Source organism: Leucoraja erinacea, chromosome 1, assembly GCF_028641065.1.
Source record: "Leucoraja erinacea ecotype New England chromosome 1, Leri_hhj_1, whole genome shotgun sequence".
Lineage (NCBI taxonomy): Eukaryota > Metazoa > Chordata > Chondrichthyes > Rajiformes > Rajidae > Leucoraja > Leucoraja erinaceus.
In genome coordinates, this window is record NC_073377.1 from 67,391,573 (window position 1) to 67,416,124 (window position 24,552).

General features: G+C 45.2%; 1 protein-coding gene across 1 annotated transcript in view; it reads left to right on the forward strand.

The window, feature by feature from the left end:
- Positions 1-24,552, forward strand: part of nfxl1 (nuclear transcription factor, X-box binding-like 1) — a 116,330-nt gene that overhangs the window by 3,114 nt on the left and 88,664 nt on the right. Inside the window, exons 2-8 of the mRNA XM_055636659.1 lie at positions 6,048-6,215; positions 6,645-6,757; positions 7,681-7,811; positions 9,569-9,747; positions 9,838-9,999; positions 13,364-13,464; positions 20,705-20,819. Coding sequence (XP_055492634.1) covers positions 6,048-6,215; positions 6,645-6,757; positions 7,681-7,811; positions 9,569-9,747; positions 9,838-9,999; positions 13,364-13,464; positions 20,705-20,819 — 969 coding nt within the window. The remainder of the gene's footprint in view (positions 1-6,047; positions 6,216-6,644; positions 6,758-7,680; positions 7,812-9,568; positions 9,748-9,837; positions 10,000-13,363; positions 13,465-20,704; positions 20,820-24,552) is intronic.

The following is a 24,552-nucleotide window of genomic DNA, read 5'->3' on the forward strand; positions in this document are numbered from 1 at the left end:
CACACACACACACACACACACACACACACACACACACACACACACACACACACACACACCACAAAGGTGGGGGCCAGGGAAAACGGGGGAGCGCTGTCTGAAATTCACACCCGCGATGAAGAGGAAGGTAAACGGCTGCACAGTGTAAAGGTGTACGGCGGCGCGACTCACCCGTTGCAGCGGCCCCTACAGCCTGTCTGTCTTTTTTTTATTTTTGTCTAGTTAAATGTAGTGTTTGGTGTTTTTTAATAGTATTTTTAAATGTGCAAATGTGGGGGGCGGGGGGGGGGAGGGGGAAACTGTTTTAAATCTCTTCCCTGTCCGGGAGACCCGACTTTTTCCTTGTCGGGTCTCGGCTGTCGTTGGGGCCTAGCACCGTGGAGCGGCCTCCAGCCTGAACGACCCAGGGGCTCGGGACAGCTGCGGATCTGCGGACTCACCATCGTCGGGGGTGGCCGGCCTCGGAGTGTGGGGAGCGGCGGTGACTCGCTGCTGCGACTCGACTCCTGGGGCTCGGAGGCTCCAGCAACGCAGCCGCAGGTCCGGTGGACTGTGACATCGGGAGCTCGCGGGTCTGGGAGGAGAGAGAGAGACCGCTTCCCGGAGCTCCCGCAACGCGACTTCTCCAGCCGGTGTCACGGGGTTGGAACAACCCGGACCGGGACAGTACATCACCCGGCACGGCTTCATGGCCGTGGGACTCACCATCGCCCGTGGGGGTTCCAACCTTGGACTTTCAGACCGGGAGCGGGGCCGTAAATCGCCCCGCGCGGCCTAAAATGGCCGTGGGACTCATCATCGCCCGCCTGGGGCTTGGACATCGGGAGGGACATCGGGAGAGACACGGAGAACAGGGGAGAGAAAAGACTTGCCTTCCATCACAGTGGCTTCACTGTGATGGATGTTTGTGTGAATTTAATTATGTGTATGTCTGTAAGACAGTGTCTTTGTTTGTATGGCTGTGGAAACAACATTTCGTTTGAGTCTCACTGGGGCTCAAATGATAATAAATTTGTATTGTATTATTGTATTATTGTAAGTCCTTTAGAGATCACGGAGAAGGGGGGGGGTGGAAGGGGAGAGAAGGGTGGGAGACACTTTTAAGAAGTATAATAAAGTTTAGCAGCCATTTTACCTACCGGTCGGCTTTCCCTGGTCCCGAGTGATGAATTCAGAGTGTCTCCAGTGCTTCTACTCAGCGGCTGTGGAGAGCATCTTGTCCGGAAACATCACAATTTAGTTTGGGGACTGCTCTGCCTAGGACAAGCAGGCTCTGCAGAGAGTAATGCGTTCGGCCGAACGCACTATGGGAACTACACTCGCTCCCCCTGCAGGAACTATACATCAGAAGGTGCAACTCCAGAGCCAACAAGATCATGGGAGACCCCTTCCACCCCATCAACGGACTGTTCCAGCTGCTACGGTCAGGCAAACGCCTCCGTTGTCATGCTGTGAAAACGGAGAGGATGAGAAGGAGTTTCTTCCCAGAGGCCATTAGGACTGTAAACTCCTATCTCACCAGGGACTCTTTACTGTACCAATTTACTGTTTGGTGTCTTTTTAAAATTGCTGCTTTTTTCTTTTTTTTCTCCCACAAATATGTAATATGTGAATATTTGATTCTGTTCCATTCTGTTTTGTAGTTTTTTTGCACAATCCGTAAGTATTGCCACTTTTCATTTCACTGCACTTCTCGTGCAGTGACGAATAAACTTGACTTGACCCGACTTGACTTGACTTGAAAACTCCAATGAGCCAATCAAATGCCCGGTCAGCGAAGGAGGTTGCCTACGGCTGCCCTCGACTGCCTGTAACTAAATAGCGACCCCACTCCACTGCACTACGAGTCAAAAAGAACCATGCCGACTAAATTTTACTTGCGGAAAAATTTTCAACATGCTGAAAATTTTTCCGCTACCTAGCAGAGGCCACGAGTATTTGGGAACTTCCCTCGAGCATGAAGGAGAGTTCCAGTGACCTCATAGGACCTCGTGTCGACCATGCTGCGAGTTTGAGTCGAGGGAAAATTTGTCTGAACTCGCAGATTAGGTCGGCGCAATGGGACTGCCCCTTTACCGTCTGCACCATCACGGATGAGGTTCCCTGGGACACCAAGGTTGAAGATGGCTGGGCATGGACTATAACATCCTGAAGCCGCAGTCACCGGTAGGAAAGTGCCGATTCGAGACCTCCAAGTCGAGTGTATTCGACCATCCCGACGTCAAATTTTCAATCATCCCGATGAGAGGGCCTGTACATCGGGCCATCTGTAGCGGCGACTGCGGAGGGTTTATGGCTCCGACCATGTGTGAACGAGGAGGACTGGCTGTACTTTGTTGCCTTCCATTGAAGAATGCTGTGGTGGATGTTTGTATTAAATGTTATTGTCTATTGTGTGTTCTTTTTAAGTGTATCGCTGCTGGCAAATTTGTTTCACTGCACCTTCGGGTGAAATGTGCAGTGAAAACACCTTTTTAATGGTAACTTACTCTGGAATTCGACCATCTGACTATCTGGACTCTCCAACACCAATGTCCTTCTCATTGGTAATCACTAAGCAGAAGTATTCATTTAAGATCTTGCCTATGTCTTCCAGCTCCATGCACAGATTGCCATTTTGTCCCTCGTGACCTTGTTCTTTCTATTAGTAACCTCTTTCTCATAACATATTATGGAAAATGCCAAAGTATTTAAAAAGTCTTGCTGTCATTTATATTTTGGACCCCTTCTTGGCTCTCCTAATTTCCTTTTCAAATACTCCCATATGCTTTCTTTACACTAGAAAGGGTTTTTAAAATCCAAAAGTCTCTATTTTTTGAAAATAGGTGCAGGAGTAGGCCATCGGCCCTTTGAGCCAGCACCGCCATTCAATATGATCATGGCTGATCATCCAAAATCAGTAGCCCGTTCCTGCTTTCTCCCCATATCCCTTGATTCCCTTAGCCCTAAGTGCTGTATCTAACTATGTCTTGAAAACATCCAGTGAATTGGCCTTCATTGCCTACTGTGGCAGAGAATTCCACATTCACAACTCTCTAGGTGAAAAGTTAATTGAACTTGCTGTGTTAACCTTTCAATTAGTATAATGGCTTTCATAGTTTTGTTTTACAAAGCTATAACATTTGTAGATGTTTCTCAAACCACCGGTGGTTTATTTTGAACACATTGTGGCGGCTCCCAACGGTCAGGCCATCCTAACTGTCGAACCCCTCGGCACGGGAGTGGTTCAGTCCAGAGGCGGCCCTGGTCCGCACGACAGCAGCGGCAATTGGCCTACATTTCTGAATATACCACATCCATCCGCTACGTCGAGGAGAAAGAGAACCAGGTGGCTGACGCATTGTCCCGCCCTGCTATCGACGCCGTTTTCGAGGTGGCGCCCAGGATTGATTATTCTGCCCTGGCGGAGGCACAGCTCACAGATGGTGAGATGCCCGCCTACCGGACTGCCATTTTAGATTAGATTAGATTCATTTATTGTCATTCAGACCTTTCGGTCTGAACGGAATTTCGTTTCCCTGCAGTCATACATATGATAAAAAATGACAAAAACACACAATCAACACAAATTTAACATCCACCACAGTGAGTTCACCAAACACCTCCTCGCTGTGGTGGAAGGCAAAATCTTAAAGTCACTGTCTCTTCCCTCTTTGTTCTCCCTCTGCGCCGAGGTGATCCAGGCTCCAGATGTTATGACCCCACCGGGTGATGGTAAATCCCGCGGCTCAACCGTGCAATGCGAACGGGCCGGTTCAAACTCCGCAGGTGGTCGCTGCCGCCGCCACAGCTCCGGGGCCAAGTCGGGTCTCCGCTGCTGCCGCCACGGTTGCCGCCGCCTCCGCCACAGCTCTGAGGCCAAGTCGGGTCTCTGCTGCCGCTGCTGCCGCCGCCACAGCTCCGGGGCCGAGTCGGGTCTCTGCTGCCGCTGCTGCCGCCGCCACAGCTCCGGGGCCGTGTCGGGTCTATGCTGCCGCCGCCTCCGCCACAGCTCTGAGGCCGAGTCGGGTCTATGCTGCTGCCGCCGCCACAGCTCCGGGGCCGGGTTGGGTCTCCGCTGCCGCCGCCACAGCTCTGAGGCTGAGTCGTGTCTCCACTGCCGCTGCTGCTGCTGCTGCCGCCACAGCTCCAGGGCCGAGTCGGGTCTCCGCTGCCGCTGCCACAGCTCCGGGGCCGAGCCGGGTCTCCGCTGCCGCTGCCGCTGCTGCTGCTGCCACAGCTCCGAGGCCGAGTCGGGTCTCCGCTGCCGCTGCCACAGCTCCGAGGCCGCCAGCTCCGCCATTAGGCCTCGGCGCAGACAGAGACGGGGACGGGGAATACGACAGAAAAATAGTCGCATCCCCCGAAGGAAGAGACCAAAACATGTTTCTCCCACCCCACCCACACACATACACAACTTAATAAAACAAAATTAACTAAAACATGACAAAGGAACAAAAAGAAAGAAAAAAAACAGACGGACTGCAGGTGGGCCGCAGTTGTTAAGCCAGCGCCGCCATCTTGAATCTCCAGCCTCCGCCTCGAGGATGTCCCTCTCGGTCCTGGAGGAGCGACGATCCTGCGCGATGTATCATTCGGTCAGCCGCGCCCCATCGTCCCTGGCGCCGGAGGGTTTTCAAGGTAATTCACGGACTGTCTCACCCATCAATCCGGGCGACAACGGCACTAGTGGCCGCTAGTTTCATATGGCACGGTCTGCGCAAGCAGGTTGGCCACTGGGCTCGCACCTACATTCCGTGCCAGACGGCGAAGATCCAGCGCCATGTCCGGGCGCCTCTCCAGGAGTTTGCTCTACCTCACCGGCGATTCGACCATCTCCACGTGGACATTGTGGGGACTCTTCCGCCGTCCTGAGGCATCACCCACCTTCTCACGATGGTGGACCGCTTCACGCAGTGGCCGGAGGCTATTCCGCTGGCCGACACTTCAACAGCTACGTGCGCACGTGCGTTGTCCGCGCACTGGATTGATCGCTTCGGGGTGCCGGCGCACATCTCCTCGGACCGGGGGCCACAGTTCACCTCCGAGCTGTGGTCAGCCATGGCTCGCTTGCTCGGGGTGCGGCTGCACCACACCACGGCTTATCACCCGCAAGCTAACGGTCTGGTGGAGAGGTTCCACCGGCAGCTCAAGGCAGCGCTGAAGGTGCGACTCTCCGGCCCGGACTGGATGGACGAGTTGCCGTGGGTCATGCTGGGCATTCGGACTGCTCCTAAAGAGGACTTGGCCTCATCATCAGCGGAGCTCGTGTACGGGTCGCCACTCACGGTGCTCGGGGATTCGTGCCGTCGGCGCTGGGGCAGCAGGGGACGCCATAATCCACCTTAAACCGAAGTCCCGCCATGGGACATTTCGCCCGCATGTGCCATCAGCCCTCCGGGACTGCCCATACGTTTTCCTGCGCCGTGATGCCCTCCGGATGCCACTCCAGAGGCCATACGAGGGCTCGTTCCGGGTGCTGGAACACGGGCAGACGACCTTTGTGCTGGACATGGGGGGCCGGCCGGAGGCCGTGTTGATTGACCAGTTGAAGCCAGCACACCTGGACATTGACCAGCCGGTGCTGATTGCCCAACCTCGGCCTCGAGGGCGCCCCCCTTCATGGCTCCCTCCGCCTGTCACTCCACCTGTCCTCCCGCCGGTCCCTCGACCTGTCCCTCCACCTATGCCTCCGCCAGCCTCACGATCGGCTGACTTCCGCACACGGGCCGGCCGGGTCGTGCGCCCGCTGGTGCGTTTCATGCCTCGGGTTTCATGCCAAGGGTCGGGCCATCCTAACTGTCGAACCCCTCGGCACGGGAGTGGTTCAGTCCGGAGGCGGCCCATAACCAGAGGGTTTAAAGGCAGGGTTTGGGTGCCATCTTTCTCTCATGTGGACTTCCCTACAACCGGGAGGAACACAAATAAAGGTGCCTCTCGAAATACCTGACTCCTCTTTCGTTTCGAGACCTACGCACCACAACATTATCAAAAGAGTGAATGGAAGTTCCTATGATTGATGCAACACTTGCAATTTAAGTTCTAATAATAATATTTTTTTTTGGTAGAGCTATCATCACTGAAAAGATTTGAAGAAATCCGTAAGGCTAATCAAGCTGCAGTTCACAGGTTTGCTGATGAAGACACTTCCTCTGAGGAAGAAGGAGGAGATGATTTTGAGAATCAGCGAGGGAAAATTGTTGCATCAACATTTACTTCATATTCAGATCATATAGGTGAGATAAAACAAATGTGCTTAATAATGGTTAATGCACAATGTGTGAAAATAAGGATCATAAATTATAAATATGCTTATTGTTCAGTGTAAACTTTGCATCCTGAACCTGAAACATTAACATAAAATGATTTTTTTGTTAAAAATGGATCAAATACACCTTGTGAAAATTTCTAAATGATTTTGAAAATGCAATGGCTAAGTATAGTCTTTGCATTACCTTGATCTGCGCAATGTAGTGCACAATTTATGCTGATTTGTGGGGTGTATGCATTGTAAAAGATGTAGTTACATTCTCATGTTTGGTTAAAATGGAGGAATCAATATTGCATGTATCAACATTTACAAATTAAAACATCTCTTAATACCAGATGGATTGCAAAACTTAAAACTACCTTGTTTCATTAATTGATTCTTTGATTTTATAAAGGCGAGGAGTCTTCCAGAGAACTGGAACGTACAAAACAATATTTGAATGACGCATTTCAGTCAGGGGCTCAAACATGTCTCATCTGCATTGCCTCTGTTAAGAGGAACCAAGCTGTAAGTATTGCAACAGTTAAAATCTCAAAAGTTATTGAAGTATGTTTTTACAATGTCAATCCTATTCTGTAGATAATCCTTTGAGTACTGTGAAATATTATACCACAAATTTATGTGTTAGAAACATAGAAACATAGAAATTAGGTGCAGGAGTAGGCCATTCGGCCCTTCGAGCCTGCACCGCCATTCAATATGATCATGGCTGATCATCCAACTCAGTATCCCGTACCTGCCTTCTTTCCATACCCTCTGATCCCCTTGGCCACAAGGGCCACATCTAACTCCCTCTTAAATATAGCCAATGAACTGGCCTCAACTACCCTCTGTGGCAGAGAGTTCCAGAGATTCACCACTCTTAATTTTCTTAATTTTAGATCTTTTTTTCATATCTTTTTATTCGTCCTAATGATCAAATTGTGATTGACTTTCGGAAGACATGATAAACTGAAGATCTGTGACTTGATTTGGGAATGTCAACAGTTTCCTAAAAATAACCTGAGAATTTTTTTAAAAAGATCATGTGATAGGAGTAGAATTAGGCCATTCGGCCCATCAAGTCTGCAGCCATTCAATCATGGCCGATCTATCTCCCCTCCTAACGCCATTCTCCTGCCTTCTCCCCATAACCTCTGACATCTGTACTAATCAAAAATCTATCTCTGCCTTAAAAATATCCACTGACTTGACCTGTGCACACACCTTATTTTATTTACTCATTGCATCCTTTATTGGCAAGTTTGTTGACAGTGTTTATGAATTAATATTTAATTTATTTTTTGAGAGCTTATTAATCAAACAATTCCATTGAGAGTGACCATGGTTTCAAATATGCAAATATATCTGTGTTCATTCACTGTTCAAACATCTTATTTAAAATTCACATTTTTATTTTAAATTAAAGATTCCATTTGTTTCCTCTTTAGGTTTGGAGTTGTTTTCGTTGTTATTGCATATTTCACATGCCATGTATTCAAAAGTGGGCAAAAGACAGCATTTTCCTTGTATCCTCAGTGCTGGATGATGATTTTGGAAAAAAAGATCATCCATGGCCATGGTAATCATTGGATATTTACTCAACTGATGGTCTTTGTTTCAATATCGTATATTTATTGTACGTTATAAAGTTGTGAATTAGTGACTAACTCAGTTAATTAGGAGTCAATGTTAATAGTCACCTGCAGGTCTAGGATAATTTGTCATTAGTCCGCACAGCCCTTTAATTTGGATCCTTTACCTATTTGAATCAATACCGATTTACCTCCCTAAAAACTTTAAAAAAAAAAAAACTTGACTGATTACAAACTTTACCTGGGATTATAAAACTCATAGAATTCATAAACGACATTTATGCAAACCTAAAGAAATCGGTGGACTGGCTCTCCCTAATTTTATTTTCTATTACTGGGCAACTAATATTAAAAATTTAATTTACTGGATGGAAGATGCATGTCAACAAGTAAACTGGTTAAAAATGGCGAGGGAAGATTGTTCGCCTTTCAATATAGGCGCGATTCTTCTCCAATACATCGGAAGAAATCAATGTATGAGAAAAATCCGATAATTCATAGCACCCTACGAATTTGGAAACAGTTGAAATCAACCCTTAAATTGAGAAATTTCTCTCTCCTCTTACCAATCGCCTCGTTTAAACTGCCTACTTTAGATAGGGGCAAGGTATATCTCCATTTTTTTCTTATTCCTCTATTTTTCTGCTACACTGCTTTGGTAGTTTAAGGGACTTTTTCTTGAACTCCTCTACTTTATCCTTTCACTTTTTCCTTTCTTCCTTTCTTGCTTTCTCTTTCTTTCATTATTATAATTTAGGTTATAAGGTTAAAAATGAAGCTGTACAATCATTGTATAATTCTAGTTGCCGAATGTTTTATCTTTGTACAATTGCTAATAAAAAGTAAATAAACAAATAAAAATTTTATAATCATTTGGATCCTATTATTACCCTGAAATCTCCATATTTATTTATTTTTGTCATGTTAACCATTTTTAGCCCATATTGCACTAATCCTATGTGAGTTCTATTTTGTTCTCCCTACGTACTCCTAAACTCTCCACAGATTCTACCACTCACGCACCAGGTATAATTTACAGTGACAATCAACACATCAACCCATTTGTCTGTAAAAGTGTCTAGACCAAAACATCATCTGCTCATTCCCTTCTGACCCTGGCTGTCTGACCCACTGAGTTCCCCCAGCACGTTGATTTTTGTTAGGATTCCAGCACCTGCAGTTTCTTGTGTCTCCAGCACACCAATCTGTTCATATTTGGCTTGTGGGAAGAAACCTGCAGAAAACTCCAGCAGGTAAATGCAGAACTTGCAAACTCCACCTAGACAGCACTGGAGATTGGGGTTTAATCCAGGTTGCTAAAGAATTGAGGCAGAAGCTCTTACTAGCTTTGTCTCCACCTAGCTTCCATTATGCAAAATTCATTAAGTGTGGACCAGTCACTCGGGACTTTTATTGACTGTGCAGATATTTGTGAATCAACATTTAATTATATATTTTTCAACAATCTTATGAAACATGTTACTGGATTCTGTTGGAGATAATTCTTATAACTTTTTAAAAAAACATTTAATAAAATATTTTTATTAATATGTGGGCTTTGAATAATCATATTTTAAATAACTTTGCTATATTATCCATTATATTGGGTATCACAATACAAACCATTTTTATGTGCAAAATGCTGGATACTGTAGTTAATTTTTTTAGAAACAATTGTAAGTAGAAATCAATGTATACAATATTTCTGGCAGTTCAGGAAATTAATGTTGGATTTTCTATTTAGTCCTAAATGTAGGCATCAGTATGAACAATCTCAAACTCCGACAAGATACTACTGTTACTGTCGAAAAGTTGAAGATCCACCACAAGACCCTTGGCTTGTCCCACATTCCTGTGGCCAAGTTTGTGACAAAGAATTTAAGCCTTTATGTGGCCACAAGTGTCTTCTTTTATGCCATCCTGGTAAAGTAATTTAGATTAGGCTAATTGTTTTTTCCACGGTCTTAATAAACGTAGTCATAATTAAGATTGATGTTTGTGTTTCTAATTTAGGTCCCTGCCCACCTTGTCCAAAGATGGTCTCTATAACGTGCTACTGTGAAAAGGCTAAAGCACTATCCAGGCGATGTAGTGCTAAGGGATGGTCCTGTCAACAGCCGTGTGGTCGTTTGTTATCTTGTGGACAGCATAAATGTGAACATTTATGTCATGCAGGTTAGTTTGTGGCATAAACTCCTGTTTGTAATTTTCAGTAAACATAATATAACATATATATACTAGTATAGGCAAAGCATTTTGCTCAATTTGAATCCATCTGCTTTAATTTTAACTGAAAATAACGTCATATTTTAATTTTTGACATATATTTGTATTTTTGTTGAGTGGTGTGGGCTGAATCACCTGCAGCTTAACACCGACAAGACTAAGAAGTTAGTGGTGGACTTTAGGAGGAGAGGAACACCCCTGTCCCCTGTCTCCATCAATGGTGTGGACGTGGTGTTTACCAAGGAGTACAAATATCTTGGAGTTTACCTGGACAGTAAACTGGACTGGTCCAGGAACGCTGAGGTTCTTTACAAGAGGGGATAGAGCCGGCTGTACTTTTTCAGAAGGTTCAGCTCCTTCAATGTCTGCAGTAAGATGCTGCAGATGTTCTACCAATCGGTGGTAGCCAGTGCCATCTTCTTCGCTGTCGTGTGCTGGGGGCAGCAGGACGAAGGCCGTGGACGCCAACAGGATTAACAAGCTCATCAGGAAGGCTGGCTCCGTCCTGGGGGTGGAGTTGGATTCGTGGGAGATGATCTTGGAGGGGAGGAACCTCAAACTGCGGAGTATCTTGGACAATACAGCTCACCCCCTCCATGACACACTGGTCAACCTGAGGAGTGCCTTCAGCAACAGACTGGTTCTGTTAAGATGCAGTACAGAATGCCACAGGAGATCCTTTTTCCTTGTGGCTATCAAACTGTACAACTCCTCCCCCTTCTGTCGTGAGGTAGACTGACTCCCCTTCTCCCCCCCCCCCCCCCCCCAATCTTTGCATATCCCCAAACCTTTTCACTTGTCACTTTCATTTCATGTATCTTGTGTTTTCTGATTGTTGGCAGATCACTCTCCGAGTGGTGGCGCCATCGAGTGTGGCAGCCTCGCCTGCAGCTTTTCGTACTTTCATCCTCTTCTTTATTTTTAGTCCGTCAAAGGTTTTGTTGTGGAGGTCTTTTAGTCTTTTTATGTGGGGGGGGGAGGGGGAAACTGTTTTTCACAGTCGCTACCTGGGTCGAGGATGCGTCTTTCCCTCTTGGCCCCCTCCTCGAGGCCTACCATCTGGATTGGGGCGGCCTTTCCTGCCGGTGACCAGCCAGAGCATCAGTTTCAGTAGCGGCGGAGCGGCCGATGCCTTACTAGGGTCACCGTGTTGGAAGCTCCGGAGTGCTGGGAATGCCGACTTTAACACCGTGGAGCTGTGGCCTGCGGAGCCTCCAGCCGCGGGCGGCATTCACTTTAACATTGCAGAGGCCTGGGATCTTTCGCCAAGGTCACCTGTGGACATCGGGAGCCAGAGTCTCCGGTAGGAAGCGGCAGATTCGGAAACTCCAAGCCGCTGATAGTGTTCTTCCAGCACCGGAGTATCATCATCCGGCGAGAGGGCCTGAAACATCGGGCCGTCCGTAGCGGCAACTGTGTAGGCCACAATAAGCTCCGACCACGGGTAAACGAGAGGAAGAGGACTGAACTTTTATTGCCTTCCCTCACAGTGGGAAACGTTGATTCCTCTGTGGCGGATGTTTCATGTTTTATGTTAAATTCTATAGTGTGTTTATCTTATTTGTGTGCTGCATGGTAACTCAAATTTCACTGCACCAATTGGTGGTATGTGACAATAAATGTCCTTTGTCCTTTGTGTCCTTTGTCCAATTTCCCTCCTGGGATAAATAAAGTTATATCATATAGTATTAATGCCTGACCTAAATGTGGCATAATGTAAAAAGATAACTGATCATATCTCGATTTCTATGGACCTTGCGTTTGGAAACCAAATACATAGGGACATTTTAAGTGATATCTATTATTCAGAGATGCCATTTAATCTCAGCAAGGTAAATTTTACATCTCTGTTTTGAATATTTTCCCAACCACCTGACACGGGTTAAATTGCAATTGGGCTTTCCCATGGATGAGTATGAAGGATAGGTTATCCTGCTATAGATTCTTAATGATAAAGCATCAGTTAAGACTAATTTGGTAGGTTTTAAGAATAATCCTGAAGGTGAAGGATGAGGTGGAGTGCTTTAGGAAGAATTTCACAGCTTTGGACTCGTGCAGATGAAAGGATGGCTGCCAACATTTGGTAATAAGAGAACAGCAATATGAAATGTTGAAAAGGTGAGGTAAAGGTGAGGGGGAAACTGCTTTTCAGTGCTGTTGCAGAAGGACAGCTCTTGTGTGAAGGTTAAGGATCGATTCTGGGCTACACTGAGATAACACAGAGGTTGGGGGAGGATGATTCTCTGGATAAAACTGGATAGATATGAATAGAAATAAAGAAATATCCACTCTGCTGCCTGAGCCAGGAGATATAGCAGAGAAGGATGCTTTGATTGACTGCATCATTGATTGTAGACAAGATGAACCTGGAGGCTTATAAAAGTACAGACTTTTATTGGTGCCATGTTGCTATTGTGGCATGGGTGGAAACCTGATTGAAAGGATTCAGGCAAGTATTTCTCAGATAGCTGATTAATTAGGTATAAATAAATCTGTAAATTATTTGCATGGTAATGCAAATGAGAATAGAGGAGCTGGAGAGATATTTGGCAGTTCATCAAAGAAAGGAGATATCTTTGCATTCCACCATGACCCTGGACTGAACAGCACTGGTGGAGGTGCATAGGTCTAAAGTTGCCAGTGGTATGGACACAATCGTTGATGAATGGCCTCCTTATTTGTTGTGAGGAAACAACAATGGATAGTTCACGTGTCCATCACGTACTCGCGCTCCTTCCACTCTTGAGGGAAAAAGATGAAACATAAACATAGAAAATAGGTGCAGGAGTAAGCCATTCGGCCCTACGAGCCAGCACTTCCATTCAATATGATCATGGCTGATCATCGAAAATCAGTACCCTGTTCCGGCTTTTTCCCCATATCCCTTGATTCCCTTAGCTTTGAGCTAAATCTAACTCTCTCTTGAAACTGTCAAGTAAGATGGTGTGGCAGGAGGGGTGGGGAGGAAATGGCCAGAAAATGTATTTGACCGAACGTCTACATATTCTACACTTCTACATATTTCCAAATCCTATCTTGATGAATTCTTGTGGCTTAAAAATAAAAAAGCATACGAGTTGGGTAATTTAAAATTTGCTTTTTATCCTGCCCATCAAAACACAATTATATAGATGCCTGCCCCTGTCCATAATTTATTAGAATTAGATAATTCATTTGAGGGAATGTTAAAATAATGGCCTATGCCTGACATAAATGAAAATTCAGCTCTATCGTGATTGTGACTAAATAAAAAATTAAATGCTGTGGTTTGAAATTAAAAATATCAAAAATTGCCTTTTAATGCTTTTTATAGGCAATTGTCCAGAGTGTCCTCGTGTCAGCTGGCAACGATGTTTGTGTGGCAGGAAAACAGCCGAGCAGCTATGTGCTAGTCCTCAATGGCAATGTGAAGAGGTAAACTGAACTCAATTATGACATTAGATCAAATAATTTGTTAGTTATTTAATCTTCTTGTAGATCTGGTGAAAACCTTTGGATAATTTGAAACAGAAGGGCAGTGATGGTTTTAATATTCATATATGTTGAATTATGTGCTTAGTTGACATGTAATGCTGATTTTTAGGTGCCATTGGAAAAGAGTCATTGAGGTCATTGTTGATGGAAATATTCCTGCAGCAATGTTAGCTTGGGAGTTCCTGAATTGATGTGGTAATAATGAAGGAACAACAAATAAAACTCTAACCGACTGGAAATACTTATCAAGTCGGGCAGCTTTTGTGAAGAAGAGAGAAACAGAATTGAATGTTTCTGGTCAATGCCTCGAGGATATAAAGTGTTGGATGGCCCAGAACTTCCTCCAACTAAACGAGAGTAAGTCTGAGGTCATCCTACTCAGCCCCTCAGAATCCATCAAAACGATAGCAGGCAACCTTGCTAGCCTTACCCCATTACTCAAACCTCACGTCAAAAACCTTCTTGTGATATTTGACGGCGCGTTAAAATTTGACAAACAAGTCAATGCCGTGGTAAAAGCTAGCTTCCAGCTTCGAACAATAGCAAAAATAACACCTTTCCTCCGATTTGACGACCTCGAAAAGATCATCCACTCATTTATCTCCTCCTGTCTTGATTACTGCAACTCCCTTTACACTGGCATCAGCCAATCATCCCTGTCCTGCCTGCAATTGATCCAAAACGCCGCAGCGAGACTCCCGACGGGCACCTGAAAAAGGGACCATAACACCCTGATTCTGGCCTCTCTCCACTGGCTCCCAGTGCGGTTCCGAATCAATTTCAAGCTCCTTTTTGTTTACAAAGCCCTTAATGAGTTCGCCCCCACCTACATCAAAAATCTGCCTTCCCACAATACCACTTCCAGGTCCCTCAGATCAGCCGACTTGGGGTTACTGACCATCCCGCGGTCTAGGCATAAGCTCGGGGCTACTGCGCTTTTGCGGTTGCAGCACATAGAAACATAGAAATTAGGTGCAGGAGTAGGCCATTCGGCCCTTCGAGCCTGCACCGCCATTCAATATGATCATGGCTGATCATCCAACTCAGTATCCCGTACCTGCCTTCTCTCCATACCCCCTGATCCCCTTAGCCACAAGGGCCACATCTAACTCCCTCTTAAATATAGCCAATGAACTGGCCTCAACTACCCTCTATGGCAGAGAGTTCCAGAGATTCACCACTCTCTGCGTGAAAAAAGTTCTTCTCATCTCGGTTTTAAAGGATTTCCCCTTTATCCTTAAGCTGTGACCCCTTGTCCTGGACTTCCCTAACATCGGGAACAATCTTCCTGCATCTAGCCTGTCCAACCCCTTAAGAATTTTGTAAGTTTCTATAAGATCCCCTCTCAATCTTCTAAATTCTAGAGAGTATAAACCAAGTCTATCCAGTCTTCTTTCTTCATAAGACAGTCCTGACATCCCAGGAATCAGTCTGGTGAACCGTCTCTGCACTCCCTCTATGGCAATAATGTCCTTCCTCAGATTTGGAGACCAAAACTGTACGCAATACTCCAGATGTGGTCTCACCAAGACCCTGTACAACTGCAGTAGAACCTCTCTGCTCCTATACTCAAATCTTTTTGCAATGAAAGCTAACATACCATTCGCTTTCTTTACTGCCTGCTGCACCTGCATGCCTACCTTCAATGACTGGTGTACCATGACACCCAGGTCTCGCTGCATCTCCCCCTTTCCCAATCGGCCACCATTTAGATAATAGTCTGCTTTCCTGTTTTTGCCACCAAAATGGATAACCTCACATTTATCCACATTATACTGCATCTGCCAAACATTTGCCCACTCACCCAGCCTATCCAAGTCACCCTGCAGTCTCCTAGCATCCTCCTCACAGCTAACACTGCCCCCCAGCTTAGTGTCATCCGCAAACTTGGAGATATTGCCTTCAATTCCCTCATCCAGATCATTAATATATATTGTAAATAGCTGGGGTCCCAGTACTGAGCCTTGGGGTACCCCACTAGTCTAGACCTAGACTATGGAACAGCATCCTGCTTCCCATCAGAACTGCACCCTCCATCAACTCTTTTAAGTCTAGACTTAAAACTTATTTCTATTCTCAAGCCTTTCTTGAGGTCCTCTGAGAGAGCGGTGTATGTATTCATGTATGTATTATTGATCTATGTAGCAAGTTAGTACCTACACTAATGTAAAGCACTTTGGTCAACGAGAGTTGTTATTAAATGTGCTATAGAAATAAAATTGACTTGACTTGACGCATGATTTTTCATTCGAAATAGGTAAAATTGGATATCAAATTGCAAGTTAACCTTTTTTGTTTAAGTATTTAAATTGTATTAAATAATTGGTTATATAAATCATGTGTATATTGGTAGGGAAAGAAATGCAACGTTAAAAAAATTTAAAAAAGAATAAAGGAAATTAAGGGTTAAGAGAAGCACTGCGATGGCTGCAGGGTAGAGTTGGGTTCAAATTGCTGTCATGATTTTTTTTTCTTAGGCCAAAATCCAAGTCTAGGTGAACATTTACTGCACTAGAGGGCATAGATCTGTCCCTATAACCCTGAATACCTGAAGATATATGCCTGAAGATCTCTTAAAGAGCTGTTGCATGCTTTGTAAGTTGTAAAGTTCCTGGAATCATCATTCCAACAATAGCTTCCTGCCCACTTTTTGCTCATATTAGAGATGGGCATATGTACGTGATGTACAATGGTTATTGACGTTGGATGGGGTGGACATGAGTTGGAACTAGATGAAATTTGTCCAGTGTCTAGCCAGAGGAATGAGAAATATTTGTAAGGAAGGTGTAAACAGCGAGTTTTTTGAAACAAAATAGCAAGGCATTTTAATCTTTCTAAATGGCTTGGAAAAAGAAAAAGCTATCCTGGAAGTGATTTAGGTTGTAAACCTAGCCCTCCTTGCAAACAAAAATACTGTGCTCCAATGTGTTTGGGGAGGCAGAGGAACAACTACAGGACTGCTTGGAGTCTGTAGACTGGGCAATGTTCAAGGACTCGGCATCGGACCTGAATGAATATGCCACAGTCGTTACAGACTTCATAAGGAAATGTGTGGAGGTTAGTGTTCCAACAAAAACCTTATGAGTGTTTCCTAACCAGAAGCCTTGGATGAACCATGAGATCCACATTCTTCTGAAGACCAGATCCCGGACATTCATGTCTGGTGACGCAGAAGTCTATAAGTCTAGATACGACCTTGACAAGGCCATCAAAAAGGCCAAAAAGGGACTTCTACTCTAAGCTGGAGGATGAGGCGGATGTTCGACAACTGTGGCAGGGCTTGAATGCCTTCACCTCCTACAAGACGAAATCAGGAGGCAGCTCAAACGACAGCGAAGCATCATTCCATGATGAGCTCAATGCGTTCTACGCACGATTTGATAGGGAGAACACTGATGTGCCTTCCCGAGCCCCATTCGCCCTGATGGTATTACAGTCACAGTCAGAAGATCCTTCAGGGGGGGTGAACCCTCGGAAAGCACCTGGACCTGATGGTATACCCGGTCGTGTTCTCAAAACCTGTGTAGACCAACTGGCTGGAGTTTTTGCGGCCATTTTTAACCTCTCACTTCTGAGGTCTGAGGTTCCCACCTGCTTCAAGAGGTCATCAATAATACCGGTGCCCAAGAAGAGTAAGATGATGTGCCTCAACGACTATCAACCAGTGGCACATGTCTGTGGTGATTAGAAGTGCTTAGAGAGGTTGGTTATGGTGCACATCAACTGCTACCTCGACAAGAACCTCGACCCACTACAGTTCACATACTGCCACAACAGGTCAACGGAGGATGCGATCTCACTGGACCACTTGGACAATAAAAACACTTACGTCAGGCTGTTGTTTATGGACCACAGCTGGTTACCAAGCTTACGGAACTGGGTCTCTGCGCATCCCTCTGCAATTGGATCCTCGACTTCCTCATCCACAGACCACAGTCTGTTCGAATTGGAAGAAATACTTAATATTTAGTAACAATCAGTACGGGAACACCTCAAGGCTGCGTGCTCAGCCCCCTGCTCTAGTCGCTCTATACTCATGACTGTGTAGCTGGACACAGTGCGAACCCCATCTTCAAGTTCGCCGACGACACCACAGTTGTTGGACTAATCACAGATGGTGGTGAGTCAGAGTATAGAAGTGAGATCGACCGAGTGACCAAATGGTGCCAGCACAATAACCTGGCTCTCAACATCAGTAAAACCAAGGAACTGATTGTGGACTTTGGAAGAGGAAGGATAAGGTCCCACAATCCTATTTATATCAATTGGACAATGGTGGTGAGAGTCAAAAACTTCAAATTCCTGGGCGTGCATATTACCGAAGATCATACCTGGACCCAGCACACTGATCCAATTATAAAGAAAGCATATCAGCGCCTCTACTTCCTGAGAAGATTTTGGAGATTCGGTATGTCAAAGAGGATTCTCTTGAACATCTACAGCAGGGCTCAAAATTAACGGTTGCCCGGGTGCCATTGACCATCAAAGCACTGCCGGGCAACCGGAAACATCGAGTCATTTTGCCCGGCTTGGCAACCAGATATTGGTTTGTACCGAAAAACTGGTCAGGCAGCCTCTCAAGAGAAAAGGAACGCAACGTTTTGTTTCGATGGTGACGGCTGTATTGCGTGGGAAAGATACTTGGTGCGGGGTGACGAAGGGTCGCAGCGAATGACGAGTCCCGAACAGCGGCAGCAGCGGCTCCATCTCCTCCTCCTCCCACCCCCCGCCCGCCCTGATAAGGGCCGCTGCTTGCAAACCCACTAATGGCACTTAAAAAACTTTTGAAGCGGTTATCGCAGTTAGCAGGTTTGCAAGCAGCGGCTGCTATCAGGGAGGAGGGGGAAATGGAGCCGCTGCTGCTGCTGTGCGGGACCCGTCATTCGCTCCGACACTTCTAAAGCAGCTGCACCATAGATCCTATAGCTATAGGATCTTTGAGTGGCCCCGCACCTTGCTGTTGGCTGGCGGAGGAGGGAGGCGGTGGCGAGGAGTTCCCAAGGGCCAAGGCAGCGGGGCGATATTGTCCGAGGAGCGCTGACCCTCCTTCCTCCCCACCTCGTCCCTCTCGCTCTCGCTCTCGCTCTCTCTCTCGCTCTCTCTCTCTTTCTTCCTTTTCCTCCCCCCCCCTCCCCCACCCCCTTATCCTGGGACCCCTCCTCTACATCGCGCACTGATCCCTGTTCCCGCCTCTATTCAGTCCTCACTGACATCCCCTGTGCTCCCCTCCCATCTTCCCCCCCCCCCCCCCCCCACCCCCCAAATCTATTCATCCCGCGCTGATCACCCTATCCACCTTGCATTAATTCTCCTGCCAACCCCCCATCCATCCTGTACTGATCCCCCCATTCAAGAAGAATGGGGGGATTAGTTTGAAGAAGGGTCAACCCGAAATGTTGCCTATTTCCTTCGCTCCATAGATGCTGCCTCACCCGTTGAGTTTCTCCAGCACTTTTGTCTACCCCCATCCATCCGTACTGAACCCCCCCAGTCAACATCCCTGACCTCCCCCCTGCCCTCCCCTCAACATACTATCTGACCCCCACCAACACGTACTAATTCACCTCCCTCAATACCTCCATCCTTCACCGCCAGCCCTCTAACACCCCCCCCCCCCCCCCCCACCATCTATTCACCCCGCAGTGATTCACACACACCCCCCTCCCTGACCCTATTGTCCTGGAAATGTCTTCAGAGCGAACATTAACTATGTTTGATAACGGTATGCAATCAAATGTGTTTTAATTCCCAATGTTACTATTTGTTTTAATCTATAAAGATGGATTAATTATATTGTGAACACGTGAAACATTAAAACCGCAGTGTTCGATTGTCACTGCTACCGTTGACACGTTATTACAGAATTCATTTTAACGGCAAATCAATGCTCTTAATATGGAGTATCAGTACTGTAGTTATTTAATGAGCAACATTCACAACTATACGTACGCATATATGTTACCGTGGTCCAGGATTTAGTGACACAGGTTGATCATACGCTGAATAATCCAACCACATTTTTGTTTGGAAGTGGAAAGAACTAATAGAAATTGCATTAATTGCAATGTGTAAAAAGAGTTGAGATACTGTCTTATAATTTTGCTGCTTGTCATTGTGGGATATATCATGTCTTGATTGGTGAATGTTTAGTTTGTGACTTTATTTGAAGCAGAAATAATATGTGAATGCTTCTTTGAGTATAATTCCGACTGGTAATTGCGCACTTTGTCCGAGCACATTATTGCACGCGTCATGTAAGCCATCTTAAATGACCACCTAAACTGTCATTTGACAACCTAAAAAGCTGCCAAGGTTGCCCAGCTGGCAACAGGGGAAAAAAAGTTAAGCGAGAGCCCTGTACAGGTGCACAGTTGACTGGTTGCATTGTGGCCTGGTTCGGCAACTTGAACGTCCAGGAGCAGAAAATACTGGAAAACGTTGTGACCGCTGCCCAGTCCATCACCGGTTCTGACCTCCCCACCATCGAAGGGATTTACCAAATTCACTGCCTCAAAAAGGCAGCCAACATTATCAAAGGCCCACACCATCCTGGCCACACACTCATTTCGCCACTGCCATTGGGAAGAAGGTACAGGCGCCTGAAAACTGTAACGTCCAAGTTCAGGAACAGCTTCTTCCTTTCAGCCATTAGGCTATTAAACACTACAACAAATAAGCACTGAACTACAATAGACTATTGTTATTATTGCACTATAATTGTTTGTTTATTGAGAATGTGTGCATGTGTATATATACACACTGAACTGTTTTTTATCCCATTATGTACTATGTTTACATACTCTGTTGTGCTGCAGCAAGTAAGAATTTCATTGTTCTATCTGGGGCATATGACAATAAAACACTCTTGACTCTTCTCTCTTACAAGTGCGATTTTTCCTGCCTGATATGGTCGACATTGACCTGTGTGCTGTCTTGCATGACCTCTCCTTGTATACCTTCCAGATTTCCTTCTATTCTACCATGTCTGTTCCTGACTTTTGTAGACAAAAAAGGGTAGTTTTTGAAATAACCATATTGGCATATCATTTTGCTGGTTGATAGGATTTCGTGTTTATCATTTTCTGTTGTGTATTTGCATATGGTTCAGTATAACAATAATATTTTTTAGAATATTTGGATTAACAAAAGGTATATGTAACGCAAATTTATTGTCACTTAGGTGTGCAGAAAAACTTTACCTTGTGGTCATCATACATGTGAGCTGGTCTGTCACCGTGGGGCTTGTGGAAATTGCCCACGATCAGGATTCAGGGTTTGTCCATGTGGAAAATCAAGTATGTATACTTGTGTCATTTATTTACCTATTATATTTACGTTTCCAATCTAGAACATCTTGCTTCTCTTTGACATTTTTTGTGTAGCTATTTCCTGTCCTTGTGTCTATATACAATTTCAAGTAAACTCCCTTTGTTATAGCCGCTTGTGCTTCACCTTCTTCTCCTAATCTGTGCTGCTTGAAGTTATTACAGGACCTATATTGACTCTAGTTGGCTGAATTCCTGGTTAGCATTACTGCTTTTGAGATGGGATGGAATTGCCAGGGCGTTCTGTCTACTTTGGGGAAAGTAGAGGATGTAATTTCTCCTACCTCCACTCCTAATTCGTATTTTCTATTGTGAACATCAAGTAAAAGCCATGATGATTGGATTGTACTTTGGAATGTAGCCACTGGGATCATGTTCCACCTGGAATTTTTCCTTACTTTTAATGGTCTAAACTCATAAATTGGAAAAGAGCAGAAGACAGACAGTTTGTAGAACAAGATATGCGTGGCCTGGTTCTTCCCAATTTGAGTCCATTTTCTTTAGGTTTTAGTCATTTGCTGCTTTAATACATCTATAGAATTGCAAATTGCTGTTTTGATGTGATGCTTTCAAGCACAATAAACAGCTGTTAGATAATGGGGGAAATATTGCTGTTGGTCCTTGATTTGATTTTTTTCTATCCTAGTTTTTTCTGTCTAGTTTGTTCGGACATGCTGAATCTTTTTGGATGCCGATGAAAGTAAAGACGCTGATGCGTTTTTTGATCACCACAACAGTGTGAAGGGAGCAGGCTAGATTGCTGATGAAATGGATATGTTTGAAGCTAGTAAATATCTCTACAGCAGTTCCATTGACAGGGACTTGTTTCCCCTTGTTTCCTTAGGCCAACAAATAACTCTTCTTCCTGATATTAATTGTTAGGTTGTTGTCCTGAAAACATATCACATGTACTTCACCTCAACGTTGTTGTTGATCTAGCGAATAATTGTCGAAATTAAAAATCAAGTTGGCATTATTCTTGGCCACACAGTTGTGGGCCAAGCGACTGAGCACACAACCTTGAAGGCAACAAGATTTAAGGTCAGGAAGAAATGTTAAGGCCAATTCTAATCTACTGAGGTCCGCTGGTCATGAAGTCCAGAAGGCCAAGGTCCAGATATTTAGGGATGATCTTAATTGGTATTATGTTCTTGAAGGCTGAGTTGTAGTCCGTGAATTATTAAAGTTATTCAGAGCCGAATGTGATGCATGAGAAATGGCATTTTTCCCCTATGCAAATTGTAAAGGGTCTAGATTGTCTATAAGATTAGCACAGATGTAGGGCATTACCAATCATTCAAAGCACTTCATTATAATCAATGCTAGAGCTACTGGATGATCGTCACTGAGGCAGGTAACTTTATTTTTCTTGGGGACTGGAATTTGAGGTTTCCTTGAAGGTGGTGGTAGTACACTATTGAAGTGAGAGGTTGAAGAGGTCCAGGGATGCCATCCAGGCAACGGCTTTCATAAGTTTACCCTCGTGAAAGCAGAACTGACCTGCCACCAAGCTGTAGGGACACACATGCCAAGCCGGAACTTTGTTTGCCTACACAAATCTTGCTTAAAAGACATTGAGCTCATCTGGTAGAGATGTGTTGTTTGCCAGAGATCGCCTCTCATTTCGGTTTTTAGTTTGTGATGGTATTCAGCTTTTGCTGCAGTTGCCTGGCATCCTCTTGATTGAATTGTGATTCCAACTGTTTTGGAATTATCGCTTGCCATTCCTGACGATCTTGCGGAGATCATCCTTGGCCTTCTTGTCCTGTGTGGGATTATACTCCTTGAAAGCCTCAGATCTGGACTTTGGTTTTTGGTTAGAATAGATTGGAATTGTCTTTGTTGGAAAGCAGTCGTCACCGAAATATCTAGATGAAACCAATGATGGCCGAGGTATACTCATTCAGGCTAATGAAATTCTCTTGAGCACGTTCCACTCCACTGACTCAGAGCAGTCCTGCTGTTGCTCTCTTCGTTGGTGACTCGCACTTCAATCTGTTCACAAGCTGGCAGGAGAAGCACCAACAGATGATCAGACTGGTTAAAATTAGGTATACTTGATTGTTGGAAAGAGTGTTAACATCCCGCATGGGGGTGGCATGCTGGTGTACTTGGGGAATAGCGCCAGGATTTTCTATCTCAACAGAATCAACAGGTATAATTCGTCCGGTGTCTCCTTGGTGTTGGCTTGGGGCGATATGTAGATCGCCCGTGAATCTCCTCAGTTGATAAAGGTGACAGAATTTTATAAACAAGTATTCCAGGTCAAGGGTGTGGAATTGAACTAAGACTGTCACATTACCCAGATGGCCCAGAACTTCCTCCAACTAAATGGGAGTAAGTCTGAGGTCATTCTTCTCGGCCCCTCGGACTCAATCAAAATGATAGCAGGCAGTCTTGGAAGCCTTACCCCATTACTCAAACCTCACGTCAAAAACCTCGGCGTGATATTTGACTCAGCACTGAAATTTGACAAACAAGTCAATGCCGTGTTAGAAGCTAGCTTCTTTCAGCTTCGGACGATAGCTAAAATAAAATTCCTCCACTTTGATGACCTCGAAAAGATCATCCACACATTTATCTCCTCCCACCTAGATTACTGCAACTCTCTTTACACTGGCATCAGCCAATCTTCCCTGTCCCGCCTGCAACTGGTCCAAAATGCCGCAGCGAGACTCCTGACGGGCACCCGAAAAAGGGACCACATCACCCCGATCCTGGCCTCTCTCCACTGGCTCCCTGTGCGGTTCCGTATACATTTCAAGACCCTCCTCTATGTCTACAAAGCCCTCAATGGGCTTGCCCCCTCCTACATTAAAAGTCTTCTCACCCACCACTCCACCTCCAGGTCCCTCAGATTGGCCGACTTGGGGCTGCTGAATATCCCACGGTCTAGGCATAAGCTTAGGGGCGACCGCGCCTTTGCGGTTGCAGCTCCTAGACTGTGGAACAGCATCCCCTTTCCCATCAGAACTGCCCCCTCCATCGACACCTTTAAGTCAAGACTAAAAACTTATCTATACTCTCAAGCCTTTCCTGACGTCCACTGAGCGAGGGTTATATGTATATATGTATGTAGTTGTTTGTCTATACTATTCTTATAACAAATGTAAAGCACTTTGGCCAACAAGAGTTGTTTTTTAAATGTGTTATATCAATAAATGTGACTTGACTTGACTTGACTGGACCAAGAAGCGTTGATCAGACAGCAGACTCTGCTGCCTATCTCCTTGCCTGAAGATTGTGTACAATAAGCAGAGAAACTCTTGCGTTGTATGGCAGGGCCAGGAGAGTTGGGGCTGAGCCATGTTTCAGTGATCTCGTTTTTCAAACCGTAGTTTTGCTATAAGTTTTTCAAGATTACACTCAAATGATTGAACGTTACCTGGAACCCACATCTTTATCAATAAAGATCATTAGATCCAAGAGTTCCATTGTAAAATCATTGTTCGGAGAGTATCAGTATTGGAAGTAATGACTTTCGTAGAGCTCAAAAGGATAGATATTAAGGAAGTACGATTCCAATGGGCATTTTCAACTGATTTAAGAGGAGCTTTATGTAAAGTGTTGCCGCTCTCCAATGTCATCTTAAGTCTTCCCTTATTAGATTTTAGATCACTTCGACTGAATGGGTACTTTCACATTTTGTTTAAAAAAAAAAATGTCATTACATGTCAAACTGCAAGATGCTATCATGAGCAAA